At 39.8% G+C, this 14,248-nt stretch overlaps 1 protein-coding gene across 10 annotated transcripts in view; it reads right to left on the bottom strand.

Annotated features, from left to right (window-relative positions):
- Positions 1–414: 414 nt before the first annotated feature.
- LMO7 (LIM domain 7) overlaps positions 415–14,248 on the bottom strand; it is a 193,405-nt gene continuing 179,571 nt past the window's right edge. For 6 of the 10 annotated variants that reach the window (XM_042928031.1, XM_042927978.1, XM_042928006.1 and 3 more), the window contains 8 exons: positions 13,900–14,237; positions 12,982–13,047; positions 10,860–10,912; positions 7,958–8,171; positions 5,502–5,783; positions 3,756–3,864; positions 2,539–2,641; positions 415–1,204 (listed from right to left, as the gene is read on the bottom strand). In XM_042928031.1, coding sequence (XP_042783965.1) covers positions 1,182–1,204; positions 2,539–2,641; positions 3,756–3,864; positions 5,502–5,783; positions 7,958–8,171; positions 10,860–10,912; positions 12,982–13,047; positions 13,900–14,237 — 1,188 coding nt within the window. In that variant the 3' untranslated portion in view covers positions 415–1,181. The remainder of the gene's footprint in view (positions 1,205–2,538; positions 2,642–3,755; positions 3,865–5,501; positions 5,784–7,957; positions 8,172–10,859; positions 10,913–12,981; positions 13,048–13,899; positions 14,238–14,248) is intronic. The other 4 variants (XM_042927995.1, XM_042928041.1, XM_042928061.1 and 1 more) reach the window with 2 other exon arrangements.

Below are 14,248 nucleotides of genomic sequence, written 5' to 3'. Positions count from 1 at the left end.
TCCACATATGACTGAAAACATATGAAGGTTTTTCTAAACCACTATTTTCTTTTATCATCGGGGAAGCAGAAGAATGAAGATTTTAACCAAATGATTCAACAATGTACTATCCATTTCACCTCTTACTATGGAAGTGTACTGTATTCAGAAATAACCTTCCCTCTAAAATAAAGTTCCTAGTGAAAGTTTTCCACATAAAACAACATCAAGAGTATGGTGATAATTTCATAGGTATTCACACATATTTAACTTGTCATATCGTACAGTTTAAATATATGAAATTGATTATATGTTAGTTTATATCTCAGTAAAGACGCTAAATAAAAAAATATCAAGAAAAGCCACATACTGAAATAGGATTAAAAGGTTTGGGAGGTAGACAAACACACACACAGAGAAGAAAAAGGAGAACCATTCCTTAATGCAACAGCAAGTTTATTTACAAATGCAATGAACAGAAAGGCTTGTTAGTTCCTGGAGAGAACTTTTGGTATACAAACCCTGATGATTTTGTATTAATGAAAAACAGCAGCTTTCTATTGAGAACTGCTTAGCGACAATTCTGAAGAAAATAGAGATCTCTTCATCAAGCAAATAAAATGTCATGTATGCTAAAAGTTTTTCTTAAAAAAAAAAAAAAGCACAATATTACATAGATGAAAAGAAGGATACAGAAGGCAAATTTGTGGGTAGATTTTAGTGACATTTTCTATACGGTTCTGTATTAATTTAGTATACATTACAATAAACAGCAAATGCAATCATATATTTATATTAACTATTTCAAATAATGTTTCAGAACCTTTTTAAAAAAGAAACAATAAAATAACCCTCTTCAAAACACCACTAGAAAGTCAAACTAGATCATTATCAGCGCCAAAAATATTTTGAAGTTCTTATTTTTCCCTTGTGCTTTTTAAGATGCTGACTTCAAAAAGTAAATACTGCACTTTTCCCCCCATACAGAATTACCTTCTTATAAATAAACAACAACAACAAAATACACGTTCTACCAAGACTATAATGCTCTGATGTAATCTAGAGAGGCAAAAAAAAAAAAAAAAAGTGTTATCCTTTTTAAAAAAGAGCACAAAAGAAATCCAACATGTATTTATAGATCTACATCAGCAGCAACCACCTCTTCTTCTATCTGCAACAGTGCTTTCGCAGGGAGGCTTACATCACATGGCGGTTGGCCGTCCAGCTGATCGGGCAAGGAGAAAAAAAGAAAAGTACTTAGGCCTGAGAAATACTTGAGTATCGCTGCCTGGGATACATAGTGGTAATCACTCAGAGAATGGCCCCGTGAGGTAGAAAGCGTGACCTTGTCACTCACTTAGGGTAAAGCTAGGCAAATCACAGCCTCGTTTCTAAAATTCTTTATTTATAAAAATAAACTGCTAATATAGAAATTACACTCAACTCTCTATTATTTGTACTGGAGGAGAGAAAAGGCATGGGCAATTTTCCCCTGAAGATTCCAAAGATCAAATATATTTGGCTTGGGAATTTGATTAAAGAGAGAAAAGCGCACACACATACACACACTCCCGCCATTACATGCCCAGCCTTGCCACTCTCCAACCTCAGTGGTCGCATCCAAAGGATGGGATGCTGGGGAGAGAAGGTTCACAACCCGCTGACAGATAAGAGAGAGTTGACTGAGCTGAAACCATTTTCAAAGCACTCTTCACATAAAGGGCCATATAAATACCTCAGAGTTCAAAAGCAAATGGTTTTGCTGATACCACTTGTAACACCCTTTCACAATAAGGAAGAAACACATGTTACCAGCATCAAGGTTCAAAATATAAACAGCAGTAATAGTTGTCTTTATGTGGCTATAAACAATATGCAATCTATTTGTGCTATCTTATGTTTTATTAACACACAAACAAAAACGTGCTTAGACACAAACCAGCATGTGAAGTTTTTAAAAAACTCAATTTTTCCAAAAATGACACTGAAACACCATATAATCAGAATAAACGTTCTCCTTTTTAAAATATTGTATATATGGATATATGATTGTATAGCAACAAAGCATAAACTGACTATTCTTTATTACCTTTTTTAAACCATAAGTTTTAAAGTTGGTCATGTTCTGAATCACATAATCAAAGCCCACTGTTAGCTAATAGGAATCAGCTAATGATGAGGGACCAACTCTTTGCCAAAAAACAGCTTACAGTCTACCCAGAAGGATCATTTTAGCTGTCTGTTTTGGTTTGTTGATATCTTCGAGTCATTAGAAGTTTCTCCAAACACTGAGCAGACAGCACAGAATGCTGTCCTGCTTCAGCCATACATCCCTTTCCAATTCCTCACTCTCCACCCCTGACCCACCAGTGTGTGGCTGGCATTGGAGCACTGACCCACTCACCGCAGCCTCTTTGAGGGGGACACACTAAGATTCCTAAAGCCTGGCATCTAAGGCAGGGAGGTTGAGGGGAATGTGGATGCAGGTTCAGGGAAATGCACGGGAACCCGTGGTCTCCTTAGAAGACAAGAAATTTTCTCCCTGATTTGCTCTCTTACATTTGTATCTGAGATAGCAGTCATTGCAGTACAGTTGGTGGTTTCTGATTCTGACTTCAGCTCCTGAGGAGGAGCCTCCGAGGTCACACTCACAGGCAATGCACTGAGGAACGAGAAAGAACCACCACAGTCAGTCAGCTCAGGAAGTCTTGGGGCACTCTTAGGTAAAAACAAGAAAAGATTGAGCAGAATGCAGCTTCTAAGCTCTTAAATACATTTCAGCAAAGGGGGGGGGGGGAAAGCCCAAAAGATAATTAGTAGATGAAAATCAAGCCTGCCAGATGAGACATTAAAGAATTCTTAAGTCCAATTTTAAGAGTCAAAATTATCATTCTAAGTATACCAAAAGAGTAAAAATGATTTGCTGATTAGCTTGAAAGAATTCAGTCTTCGTTTCTTGTAGGGGAATGTGAGAGGATAAGGCATTGCATGAACTAGTGAGGTAAATGAGGAGTGGGTTTCTGGCACTTTCCTCTGGGGTGGGCAACACCTAGTGTCCCCACCGCACCAGCCTGGCAAGCGTTTGGACACGGCACTTTCACTTCAAGGCAACATATATCGGTTCCACATGTTCAAACACTAATTACTTTGACTCGTTCTGTTCTGCCCAGGAACCACTCAAGCCAGCAATACACAGGCTTACACAAGCTGTGGTCTGCGAGACTCCAGGAATAAGAACCAAAGTCTCTTTCTGGCCCAATGCAAATTCTAGAATCACATAGATGTGCCCCTAAAGATAGATATTGAAGAAAAAAAAAAGTAATTACAGGCTTCGTTCCTATGGGCAGAAACCCACCAGGTGTAAGCAGGCTTTGCAGCTATAAAAATATTTACAATGTTCTTCTTCACATACTCTCCCTAGTAAAGCTAAGCTTTCAGACACTTGGAATTGCATGTCCCCATGCTCTTAATAACACTGGTAAATTTTATTTCAGGTATGCCTATGACAGCATGTTAGATGAAGCATTTATAAGCTGTAAATTTGACTTCTAGAATCTTACCAAATTGGAGGCTGGTAGTACATAGTGTTTCTGGACTTAATTTTTGAAACTAGTTTAAGATTTGAGAACAGGCAATTTGTGATTCAAAGTGCAGCACAGACTGACGCATGTAGCACGGAGTTTTGTTAGTGACACATCCACACCCAGCGCGCAAAGAAGCCATGCGCTCTCCAAGCAAAGCTTTGCGGGCCTACAGGCTGTCTGTCTCCGTCTCACCTTAAAACAATGCAAATGATAACAAAGACCCAGGGACTCGATGATCATGGCAGCTCCTTTGCCCAGAATGTTATTACAGTAGGAGCACATGCGCTTCCCACTGACTGACCTAGACGCGGAACAAGAATGGAAGGGAGGCTTTCATCTGCTCAAATCAAGGTTACTTAAAATCACACTCTGGCATTAACATTAATAACTACTTAAGAAAGTATGTATCTGTGGGAGGAGAGTGGTCACCAGACAATCAAAGTATGCTATGTTGTACCCTGAAGGATCTCCATGGTGGTTCCGAAACCCTTGACACCTATTTGTACAAATGAACAATTTCAGTGTAATTTGTCCATTCTGTACCTCCTGACATTACTGTCCTTAGATCACATCTCCTCTACCATCTCAACCTTGTTTTCCCAGCCTCTTTCTCACTCACTTGCTATTCTAGTTAACACAAAAGTCCCAGTGTTCCGGACGGTGCCTCTGGCTTCCAGGATGCCTCTGGGTGACAGTTGGCTGACAGCTACCATTTACATAGGTAAGGAGGGGTTCTACTCTCCCCTGGATGTATGTCTCTCCTGTCCCAGGTGGGAAGGTAAAGGTCACTTCTTACCATTGCCTCCCATCGTACCAGCACAGTAGTGACACTGACAGTGTATCACTGCCCATGCTGCCTCCTTGAGAGAGACATTTCCAGGGCAAAAAAGTCAACAGCCCGTCTCCTATCTGCTCTTGTAGGGCAGAGCTCTCAGATAAGTAAGTGCACATTCTGTCCTCTGCCTTCCTCCAACTCCATAGCCTTCATCTCTCCCCACATTTACCACAAATTCGTACCCCTTCTTAATTCAAAACTCCATGATACACACTTTAGAGATCCTGGAACAAGTAACATTATTTTAGATGGCTATGTCTTCTTAACAAATCCCTCATTTGATAGCTAAAAAAAATTCCAATATTAATCACCGTGTTTTTACTTTTCAGTATTTCATTGCAATGGAAAGTACTATATGCCTAGAGCTCCCTTCGGAGTATACACACGGTTTCTTGAAGCACTGGGTCTGTGCAGAGGCTAACAAACCTCAAAACCCAACACAGGCTGATGTCTGAGTTTTACTCCACATCAGAAGACAAGCTGAGTCTAGGTCTATGGTTACGACTCGAACCAGTTCCTGCATCATATAACCTACAGAACTGGGTTCTGTAGTCTGAACAAAATATTGGCAAACTACGTAAGTAGCCAGCAATGGTTTGAAAGTCAAAAACAAAAAAAGCAGTATCTAACTACTTAACATTTTTTCTCCAGCTTGTTAAAAGTTGCACAGACAATGGAGCTGGGTTATAATGCTTTCCTTTTACACTCAGTTCCTATTAAAAAAAGAGTTTGCATATAGTCTCAATAAAAGTCAAACATTTACAATACTGCTCTTACTCATAAATTTCAAATGCATTTACAAATTACTGTATATTTTTATGCTTCCACATTGAGAACTACACAAGTACGTGTGCACAGACCACAAGCAAACGGGACAGTGGCAATGAAGCACATGTTTCAAAGGTCTCCAATGGCTTCACAAGACATCTGTAAATGCTCTTAGGGCAGCATGGAAAGCTATTAAGAAAACCTTAATTAATTTTGGTAAAGGAACGCTGAATTTGACAGATTCCAAAAGGCTTGGTTTTGGTTTTCACCAGAAAACTTGGACAAGACTCTGGGGAAATTTTAATGAAAAAATACCCCAAGACTAGGGTTCTCACCTGTTGCGTAGCTGGGAGCCCAGCTGTGATGCTGAAGGAGAATGGCTGCGTGGTGTGGGAGAAGGCGTGGTGGTGGTCTTCACAGAACCAGTGGAAGGAGGGGGAACGCTGGAGGATGGATTCCGCATGTAGGCACGGTTTGACGTGGACACCAGCTGAGGTGGTGGGCGACTGAAGTCTTGAACGGAGGAGGAAGCATGGACTCCTGAAGACTGATTGAGCCAAGGGGATGGTTTCCAGGAATTGGATCTTGGGGAATCCAGGTTATCTAGAGATTCACCTCTGAACACAGAAAGGGTTAATTAAGCTTATATAATACATTCAACTAGAATCTATCATTACAGTCACTAAAATATCTACCTTCTGTATTTTATAAGTAGGTATTAATCTAGCGAGTCCCGTTACATATAAAGTTGCCACTAATAACCAAAGTTTCTTTTCATCAGAATCATGATGTTTTATATTCAATTAATCTTCATTTATTTGTATTTACTTGGTGCTTAGATAAAATAAAAAACACCAAAGTGGAAAATATTAATTTTTTAAAAATAAACTACTACATTCTTCCTTTAAATATTCAGCTGAATAGACATATCTTAATTTTTAAAATTGAACCAAAAAATACCATTTTAGGCACTTATATATATCAGGTGTTAGACTAAACATAGTCAAAATTTTTATTTTTCACACACTATATACAATTTTTTTATATCCAGATGAGCTCTCAGTGCAGCAACTACATCAGAGGTCAGCAAATTACAGCCCACCATCAGGATACGCACAAATCATGAGCTAAGGATATTTTTTATTTTCAAACAGTCATAAAAAAAACAACAAAGAATATGTGACAGACACTGATGTGGCCTACAAAGTCAAAATGATGTACTATCTCATCCTTTATCAAAAGAGAAAGTAACTTTTTTTTTTGCCAACACCAGCTCAAAAAGGGCTGTCCGAGTGCCCCCAACCAACATCATCCAAAGTGCTGCCCAGTCAGTTGTGATAAGAATTGTGATAAGGTAGAATATTACACAACTCTGAAAGAATGAAAGAGACATTGCTGTATCATATACCATCTCAAAACTGGGGTTCATCAATGTGCCATTAGTTGTTTAGCAAGAACTAAGTACACTCCTATTCACAGATATTCTGATTCTTTTCTTTTTACCTATTGCCAATAATACTTAAGTATATATCCTTTGGTCTCTCTTTTGCATATTTATCCAAATACATTCAGAAGATAAAGTGCCAGAAACTAGGTGGCTCACATGGGTACAGACATAAAAGCTTCTGCTGAATAAATACTGAAAAACTTTCCACTCAACTGGGAGAAATAATTCCTGTTTCCTTATACCACTGCTAAGACTAGATTGAATTAGTCAATATTTAAGCCTCTACAAATCTTATAAGGAGATACATCATTGTTGTCTTAGGAGTAGCGTTAACCTTTTATATGTTTACTTTCTTTTTCTGTGAACTATCTGTTCATACCACCTGTCTATGCTCCTATAAAGTTGTCACGGTTTATTTATTGATTTATGAAAGTTCCTTGTATAGTGAGATAATTAGCCCTTGTAACGTGTTCCAAATTTTCCTCAGTTTGTCACCTGGCAAAATACTTAATAAAAGTAGCTTCAGTATTCATTTATCAACATCTTTCAAAATGTTCATCTTTCTCATTTTCAATTAATTTATATCTATATGTTTTCCTTAAAGTTATAAAAATTAGGTTTCACACTGTGTAAACACTATTATGATTCCAAATGAACCATTAGCTCATTATAAACAAACAGGCTTAATTTTCTCAGTTAAGCAGCCAAGGAAGGACAAAGAGCAGCATAAATTTTTTAAGCGACTGAATCATTACTTCAGAATTTCACATCCACCTTTGCAACCTGTTAGCCACGTGTTTTTGTCCAAGTGTACTCCCGGCTTGAGCCACAGTTTCTTTATATGGAAGAACAGAATCACCATCCTTGCCTCAAAACATTTTCACTAGAGGAAGTCAGATGAGGTAGACAAAGTAACTGGCATGTGTCTGGCCCTCAAATAAGTGCTCGAACATGTGCCCAGTCACATTCACTGTGCTGCCCTTTCTCCACTGAATTTTAAATTTTTTTTTCAACGTTTTTTATTTATTTTTGGGACAGAGAGAGACAGAGCATGAAGAGGGGAGGGGCAGAGAGAGAGGGAGACACAGAATCGGAAACAGGCTCCAGGCTCCGAGCCATCAGCCCAGAGCCTGACGCGGGGCTCGAACTCACGGACCGCGAGATCGTGACCTGGCTGAAGTCGGACGCTTAACCGACTGCGCCACCCAGGCGCCCCTCTCCACTGAATTTTAGATAAGAAAAAATATTACGACAACTCTCCTGTACAAAGTCACCCACCTGTCCAGAAATTAAATATCTGCCTCACAGTACAAAAGAGGAATTAACTCCTAAAAACTCTCGCACCTTCTCATAATCCCAGGCAGACAAATGGGCTCCTTGTTGACACTGGAACTGCGCTGTCGGATCCAGCTGTTGTCATTGTGAAGAGATGTTCTCTTCCTCATTTCTTGAAGGATTTGCTGTCTCTCTAACTCTGCTTCTGACGGCACCTGTTCCTTCTTGGAGCTCCTCTGTGATGAGCTAGTGCTCCCAATTCGGTCTAAATATTTACTGCTTCCTAAATTAAAAACATATCAAAAACTGCAGGATTAGCTATTATTTAAAAAAAAAAAAAAAAGGAGGTTGGATAGTGGATAAATTTCCAAATACAATGTAGCAAAAAATATGACATTGTGCACATATGCTAACATCAATTCTCAATAAGACTGCTGCATGGGAACACAGAAGTTAAGTCCGCTATTCCTGCGAATTCCAGTTCCACACCCAGAGGCACGTCATAGGTGCACCCAGAAAGACTTAAGCAGGCTTCCCAAAAAGGAAACAACCAACATTCATTTCAGTGCTAGTAAGCTTCAAAATGATCATCTAGAAATACTTTCTCTTCCGCTTCTCTTTCCTCATGAAATTAAATCAATCAAACACATGCTCGTCGAAAGCTTGCTGTGACACGGTTTCAAAAAACATACACTCTCTCTGGGGGGAGGAAGATATATATGCCTGCATCTCCAGCTGACATGACTCAAGTCTTCCTGAGTGTAAGTTCTAGAATAAGTCATGACCAAATTGTAGGAATAAGAGCACATTCTATCACTGAAATAGCTTTTGTGAAATTGAAAAATAGTCAAGTAACCCAAATGCTAACCGAGGAATGTTATCAGATTTGTTTGTCCTCTAAGAAACTGACAAAGCCAGAATTTGGATGCTGAATATATGAATGACAATTAAGTGAAGTTTTATCCTGAAGGCTTTGTCTCATTGGATAAGCTGATTAATTTCTGATTTGGGTAAAACATCCATAACTTTGAAGTATTTTCCCCCTTTCAACTTGGGATTAGGAAATTTCATCTCAGGATTTGTTTCCTTTCACTCTCCACATTTACTGCTGTTGTCATTTTTTTTCAAAATTCATGGCGCCTCTCTGCATTAGTGAGCAGTGAAAAAGGCCAAAGTTTTCTCATACATACCTACATTTACATTTGTGTATGCATACAGCTTATCAATTTGGTCAGGTTTTTTATTTTTTATTTTTTATTTTTGAAAGAGAGAGAGAGAGAGAGAAACGGAGGGGCAGAAATAGGAGGCACAGATCCGAAGCAGGCTCCAGGCTCTGAGTTGTTAGCACAGAGCCTGATGTGGGGCTCGAACCCACAAACCCGTGAGACCATGACCTGAGCCAAAGTCAGACTCTTAACTGACTGAGCCACCCAGGCACCCCTGGTCAGATTTTAAATTAAACATTTTCTATTTTAGAAGTGCCTTATTGGCATAACTGAGTCTTTCAACAAAATACTTCATTTCGTTAGTTCCACTGCCTGCTACTCAGGAGCTTTACAGTTAGTAAAGGGAAGAAAGCAAACATTGAAGATTGAAGTACTTAAAGCTGGATTTTAATTGTGGCTAGGGCTAATTCAGGGGGGAAAGAAACTCAGAGATCCAAACAAGTAAGACCAGAGGAACAAGATCAGAAAGCATGTGATAAACTGGGAACTGGGAAAGAAAAAATTTTGGTTTAAGATAAGGGTTCCTGCCAGGAAAGACAGCATAACAGCTGGAAATTTACACTAGGACCAGATAATGGAAGGTCCTATGTGTTAAGGAGAAGGAGGTGATCATAGAACCTAACAAACTAAATTCTATGAGCTTTAACCAGAGGTTACAAACTAGACCAATTAGGGCTATAGATGTGTTGTTTGGCTCACAGAGGGTTTTAAATTTTGTTTATCCTTGTCAGCACTTAAAAGATTTTTTAAAAATGTGGATTTTCATTAACTTCTCTTTTACAACAGAAACAGTTGGCCCTCACAGGCTTGCATTCTCCCACAATGCCGCAGCAGGCTGGAGCTGGAAGCAGCTATCCATCAGTGGGCATGTCCACCAAATTCATCTCAATCCTCACCTGGACCTTCGATTCATTCATATAACCGGCCAACACCCTGCTTACCCAAAGACTGATATACAAACACTGTTCTAAAATGATGCTTTATGCTTGGGGTTCCCCCCACCCCCGCTTAGTTATATAATTTCAGTCACATGCATTCCTTTTATTAATTTTTTAGTTAATTTTTTAATGTTTATTTCTTTTTGAGAGAGAGAGAGAGAGAGAGCAAGAGCATGAAAGGGGGAGGGGCAGAGAGAGAAGGAGACAGAATCTGAAGCAAACTCTGAGCTGTCAGCACAGAGCCTGACACAGGGCTCAAACCCACAAACCATGAGATCATGACCTGAGCCGAAGTCAGATGCTCAACTGACTGAGCCACCCAGGCGCCCCACATGCATTTCTAAAAGCACACTTTATACTAATAATATCAGGTTCCAGCTCATTTTTGCCAAGTTAGTGAAATGATTATCATTTCGGACTTTGGGACACTTGGCACTTAAATGTACAATTTCAAGTTTATAAACAATTTTTAAGTCCCCTGGTATTCTGCAGAAAACTTTTCTGTCCCATTTCCTTGGCTGCAAGATGAAATCTATACAAAACCATCAGCAGCACTGAAAAATGCTCATATTTCATTAGCTATTTAAAACCATTTTAATCTCCCAGTACCCCCTCCATTATAAAGTAAAGCCAAAATAACCACAAGATAGTTTTGTTTTTATACACAAATGCTAAAAATACTTGGTATTTTAATTATGTAATCTTAATGAATCTGAAATATATTGACTTTAAAAATACCGATCATAGCGTGTGATAGCATAAACAAGCAACTGTGCTGAGGAATTTGGGGGGAAAATTCACATTTACCATTTTTATTTGTAGGGTAATCATCCAGTTCAGTAGTGGATCTGGATTTATTCCTACAAAACAAAACACAACATGTTACAGACGTCTCATTAGGAACATCTTTTTTACATTTGTGATGTAAGAACACCAAAAAGATTGCTTTTTAAAGCAGTTGATTTATTTCCTATGTCTGTTGAGAGCAACATTTATTTTCATACTAAGGAATTTTTCATGTTGTACAAGGTAGCAGAAAACAGGGATGTCTCTAAATGAGAAAACAGCTTAATGCTTGAAGCAGATATAAATGTGAAGATCCTCTCCAGTTTGTAGGATGATTAAGCCTATGATTTTTGACCAATCTGTGTACTTTGATTCTCTTCCAGATCTCGATCTCACAGGCTATACCAGACATCTGTCATCAGATTACCTAACATCATACTGTCCCCCACTTCCTTCATGCTGCCCAAGGGTCAAGAAGTTGACTTTTTGGGCACTATGGTACTTACTCCGAAACAGCCACTGACCAATGCTATCTTGGCAGTGCAAAGAGGTACTCACCCGTGCTGGCATAGGGAACCTATGAAGTTACCTGACTTTGTAATGGCAACATTTAGGTTTCTGTATCAACCCATGCTGTTCTCATTCTCACTCTTTAAGCACGAGAACTCCAAATGATAGTGGTGGTAACGAATAATATATGTTATCATACATACACATAACGTATGCATAGAGAGAGCATACATGTGCATATATACAACATATAATAATGTGTAGGACATAATAATGTATCACAACTGTTAGCAACTTTCATGATGGTTTCATTTGTATTAACACAGAAAATACTTTTATTACAAGGTGTCCAGCCACACCTCTTAATGCCTCTCAGCCCATGCTGCATCACAAATGCCTAGCAGTGTTTTATATTTCCAGGAGTTACTGATTTTGCCTCTGCCATCTATTTTCTCAAGGTAATAAGCCACATAAATAAAGATTATTTAAATATATAAGTAAATGCATATCTTTAAGAAAGAGAGATACACATTTTAATGATCCACAATTACCCAGAAACCTTCACTATAAATAAGGCCATCCATCGCTAAAACATTTTCTAGCTTCATGTCAGCCCATTACTACCCTATATATTAATGTTCCCTATCGACTTGAAGTCCTACTCAGTCATCCTCATTGCCCATAGAGATGACTCTTTCCATATATCTAAGGCAAACTTCCTAAAGAAGAAATGTCAGCTCTGAAAACACAAATTTATGGTCATACACTGGGTATGTATAGACAGAGTTCTATCCAGAAGTCCTTAATGGTTTCAGAACTGCAAAGCATTTTAAAGTTACTTTCAAACATTAAATTTAACACTTCAGGGAATTTTAAGACATATATAACATTTACTGGAATTGACCGGTAGTTCTAATCAGCCTAAGAGAAGGCCGCAATTCTCATTTCAGATGTCCACACATGACTTCGAGTAAGCTTAGGCCATTGCTTGTAACCTCTTTAAAACAAAAATTAAGATAGATTGCCGAAGATGAACACACTTCTACCCAGCGTCCATTCCCCTCGCATTGTGGCTCCTCCTACGCGGAAAGAGGTAGAGTTTTTCTCTCTTCTGTGAACTCGGGCTGGCCTGTGACTTTAGGTAATGGAATGTGGCAGAAGTGTTGGCGGGCTCGTTCAGAACCTAGACTGCAAGGAGCCTTGCATGCTTCTTCGCTTTCCCTCTCTCTGCTCAGCCACCACGTACGTAAGACTGCACTGGCTTGCTGGGTCTTGAAAGACACATGGCCTAGTTGTCCTCACCATCCCAGCTGACAGTCAGCCAACTCCCCAAAGCAGAGCTGCCTAGTAAACCAGTAGCAGATGTATGAGGAGCCCAATCAATTAGAAGAACTGCCAGTTAGAATCAGCCCCAAAATACCCACAAAACCATGTTAAATCACTAAGTTTAGGGGTAGCTGGTTACACAGCAAAAGCTAGTCCGTACAAAGATCAACCAGCAAGATCTTTGTATCCCACCCCCTCCCCACACACAGAAAAAGTTAAAGTAGTCCTACAAAACATCTAGGCAAGCCCTCAAATATTCATTTAAACCAATTATTCCAACCATATTACAATGAGATGTCCTACATACCTGTCACTAGGAAGCAACCCTGGGGATTTTTCCTCTCTCTTTGGTAGATCATAGGAATCAATTGGCCTAAAAAAGATAGAGGAGTTTATGGTAAAACTTTCAGACTTCAATGCCTTTCCTGAGCTTGAGGAATTGATACCAAAACAATGTTATTCTAGCCTCTTTATGAGACGGCCTCTGGATTAAAAACTCAACACAAGTATTTCAATCAAGCACTGCAGAAAGCAGAACTACTAATAGCATATTTTGCAATTTATTCATCCCACAGATGTATACCTGCTACTGTTCTAGGGCTGGGCTAGAGAAGCAAACAAAACAAAGAAGTATTAAATGTAATTCTTATGTTTCAGTGGGCAGGAAGGCCACAAACACATAACATAAAGCATGGTATGTCGGGAGAAGGGGTGGGGAAAAGACACATATTTTAGATGAGGTATTCCGGAAAGTCTGAGAAGGTGACATTTGAGCAGAGACTTAAAGAAAATGAGTAAGACAAACAAATGCGTGAGGGAAGATGTCTCCAAGCACAGGGACTGAGAAATGCAGAAGTCCTGGGGCAGGATGCATCGGAGAGTTTCAAGGAAGGAAAAGGAAGCCAGTGTGTCTGGAACAGACAGAGTGAGGGGAAGAGTAGTAGGAAGCTACATAGACCACAGGGCCAAGACCCAGCTCGTGCAAGCCTTCTAGGTTACTACGAGGACTTGGGTGGTGTTCTAACACAACAGAGAGCCATCTGAATAGATGTAAGCAGGGAAGTAAGGTGACAGGATCAGGTGTACAATGTAAAGGGTTTCCACTGGGCTGCCTGTGTAGAGAATGGATGGTAGGGGTCAACATAGTGCCTCTGGAGTGGGGAACAGATACAACTAAGCCAAGCCAATTTAAAATACGACAGTGCCCTTCGGCTGTGGGACAAACCTTCTATACTGGTATATTCTGACTGAAGTTTCCCTCTCTCTCTCTGCCTGGTGCTTGCGCTCCTCGGCCTCCGCCGGATGCCTCTTCTGCTCCTGCCCTTCCTGATACTGTGGCTCCTCCGGTGTCCTCTCTTTCTCAAGAGTTAGTTGCTCCTGCAGCTTCTTTCTCTGGTCCTCGTCCGCACCCTCCTTTTGCTGCTGGCTCCTCTCCTCTTCTCCTGCTCGGGTTCCTTCCCGGTCGGAGGACTTGGACCCCTCACCCCAGGTGGCTTCCCAGCTGGCAACGGCAGGCTCCCGTGCAGTCAGAGAAATGCTGTTTGAGTTCAGGACCATCAGCTCCTAGGTGACCA

Source organism: Panthera leo, chromosome A1 (genome assembly GCF_018350215.1).
Source record: "Panthera leo isolate Ple1 chromosome A1, P.leo_Ple1_pat1.1, whole genome shotgun sequence".
Classification (NCBI taxonomy): Eukaryota; Metazoa; Chordata; class Mammalia; order Carnivora; family Felidae; genus Panthera; species Panthera leo.
Note: the sequence above shows the minus strand (reverse complement) of the source record. Positions and strands in the feature narration are given on the sequence as shown.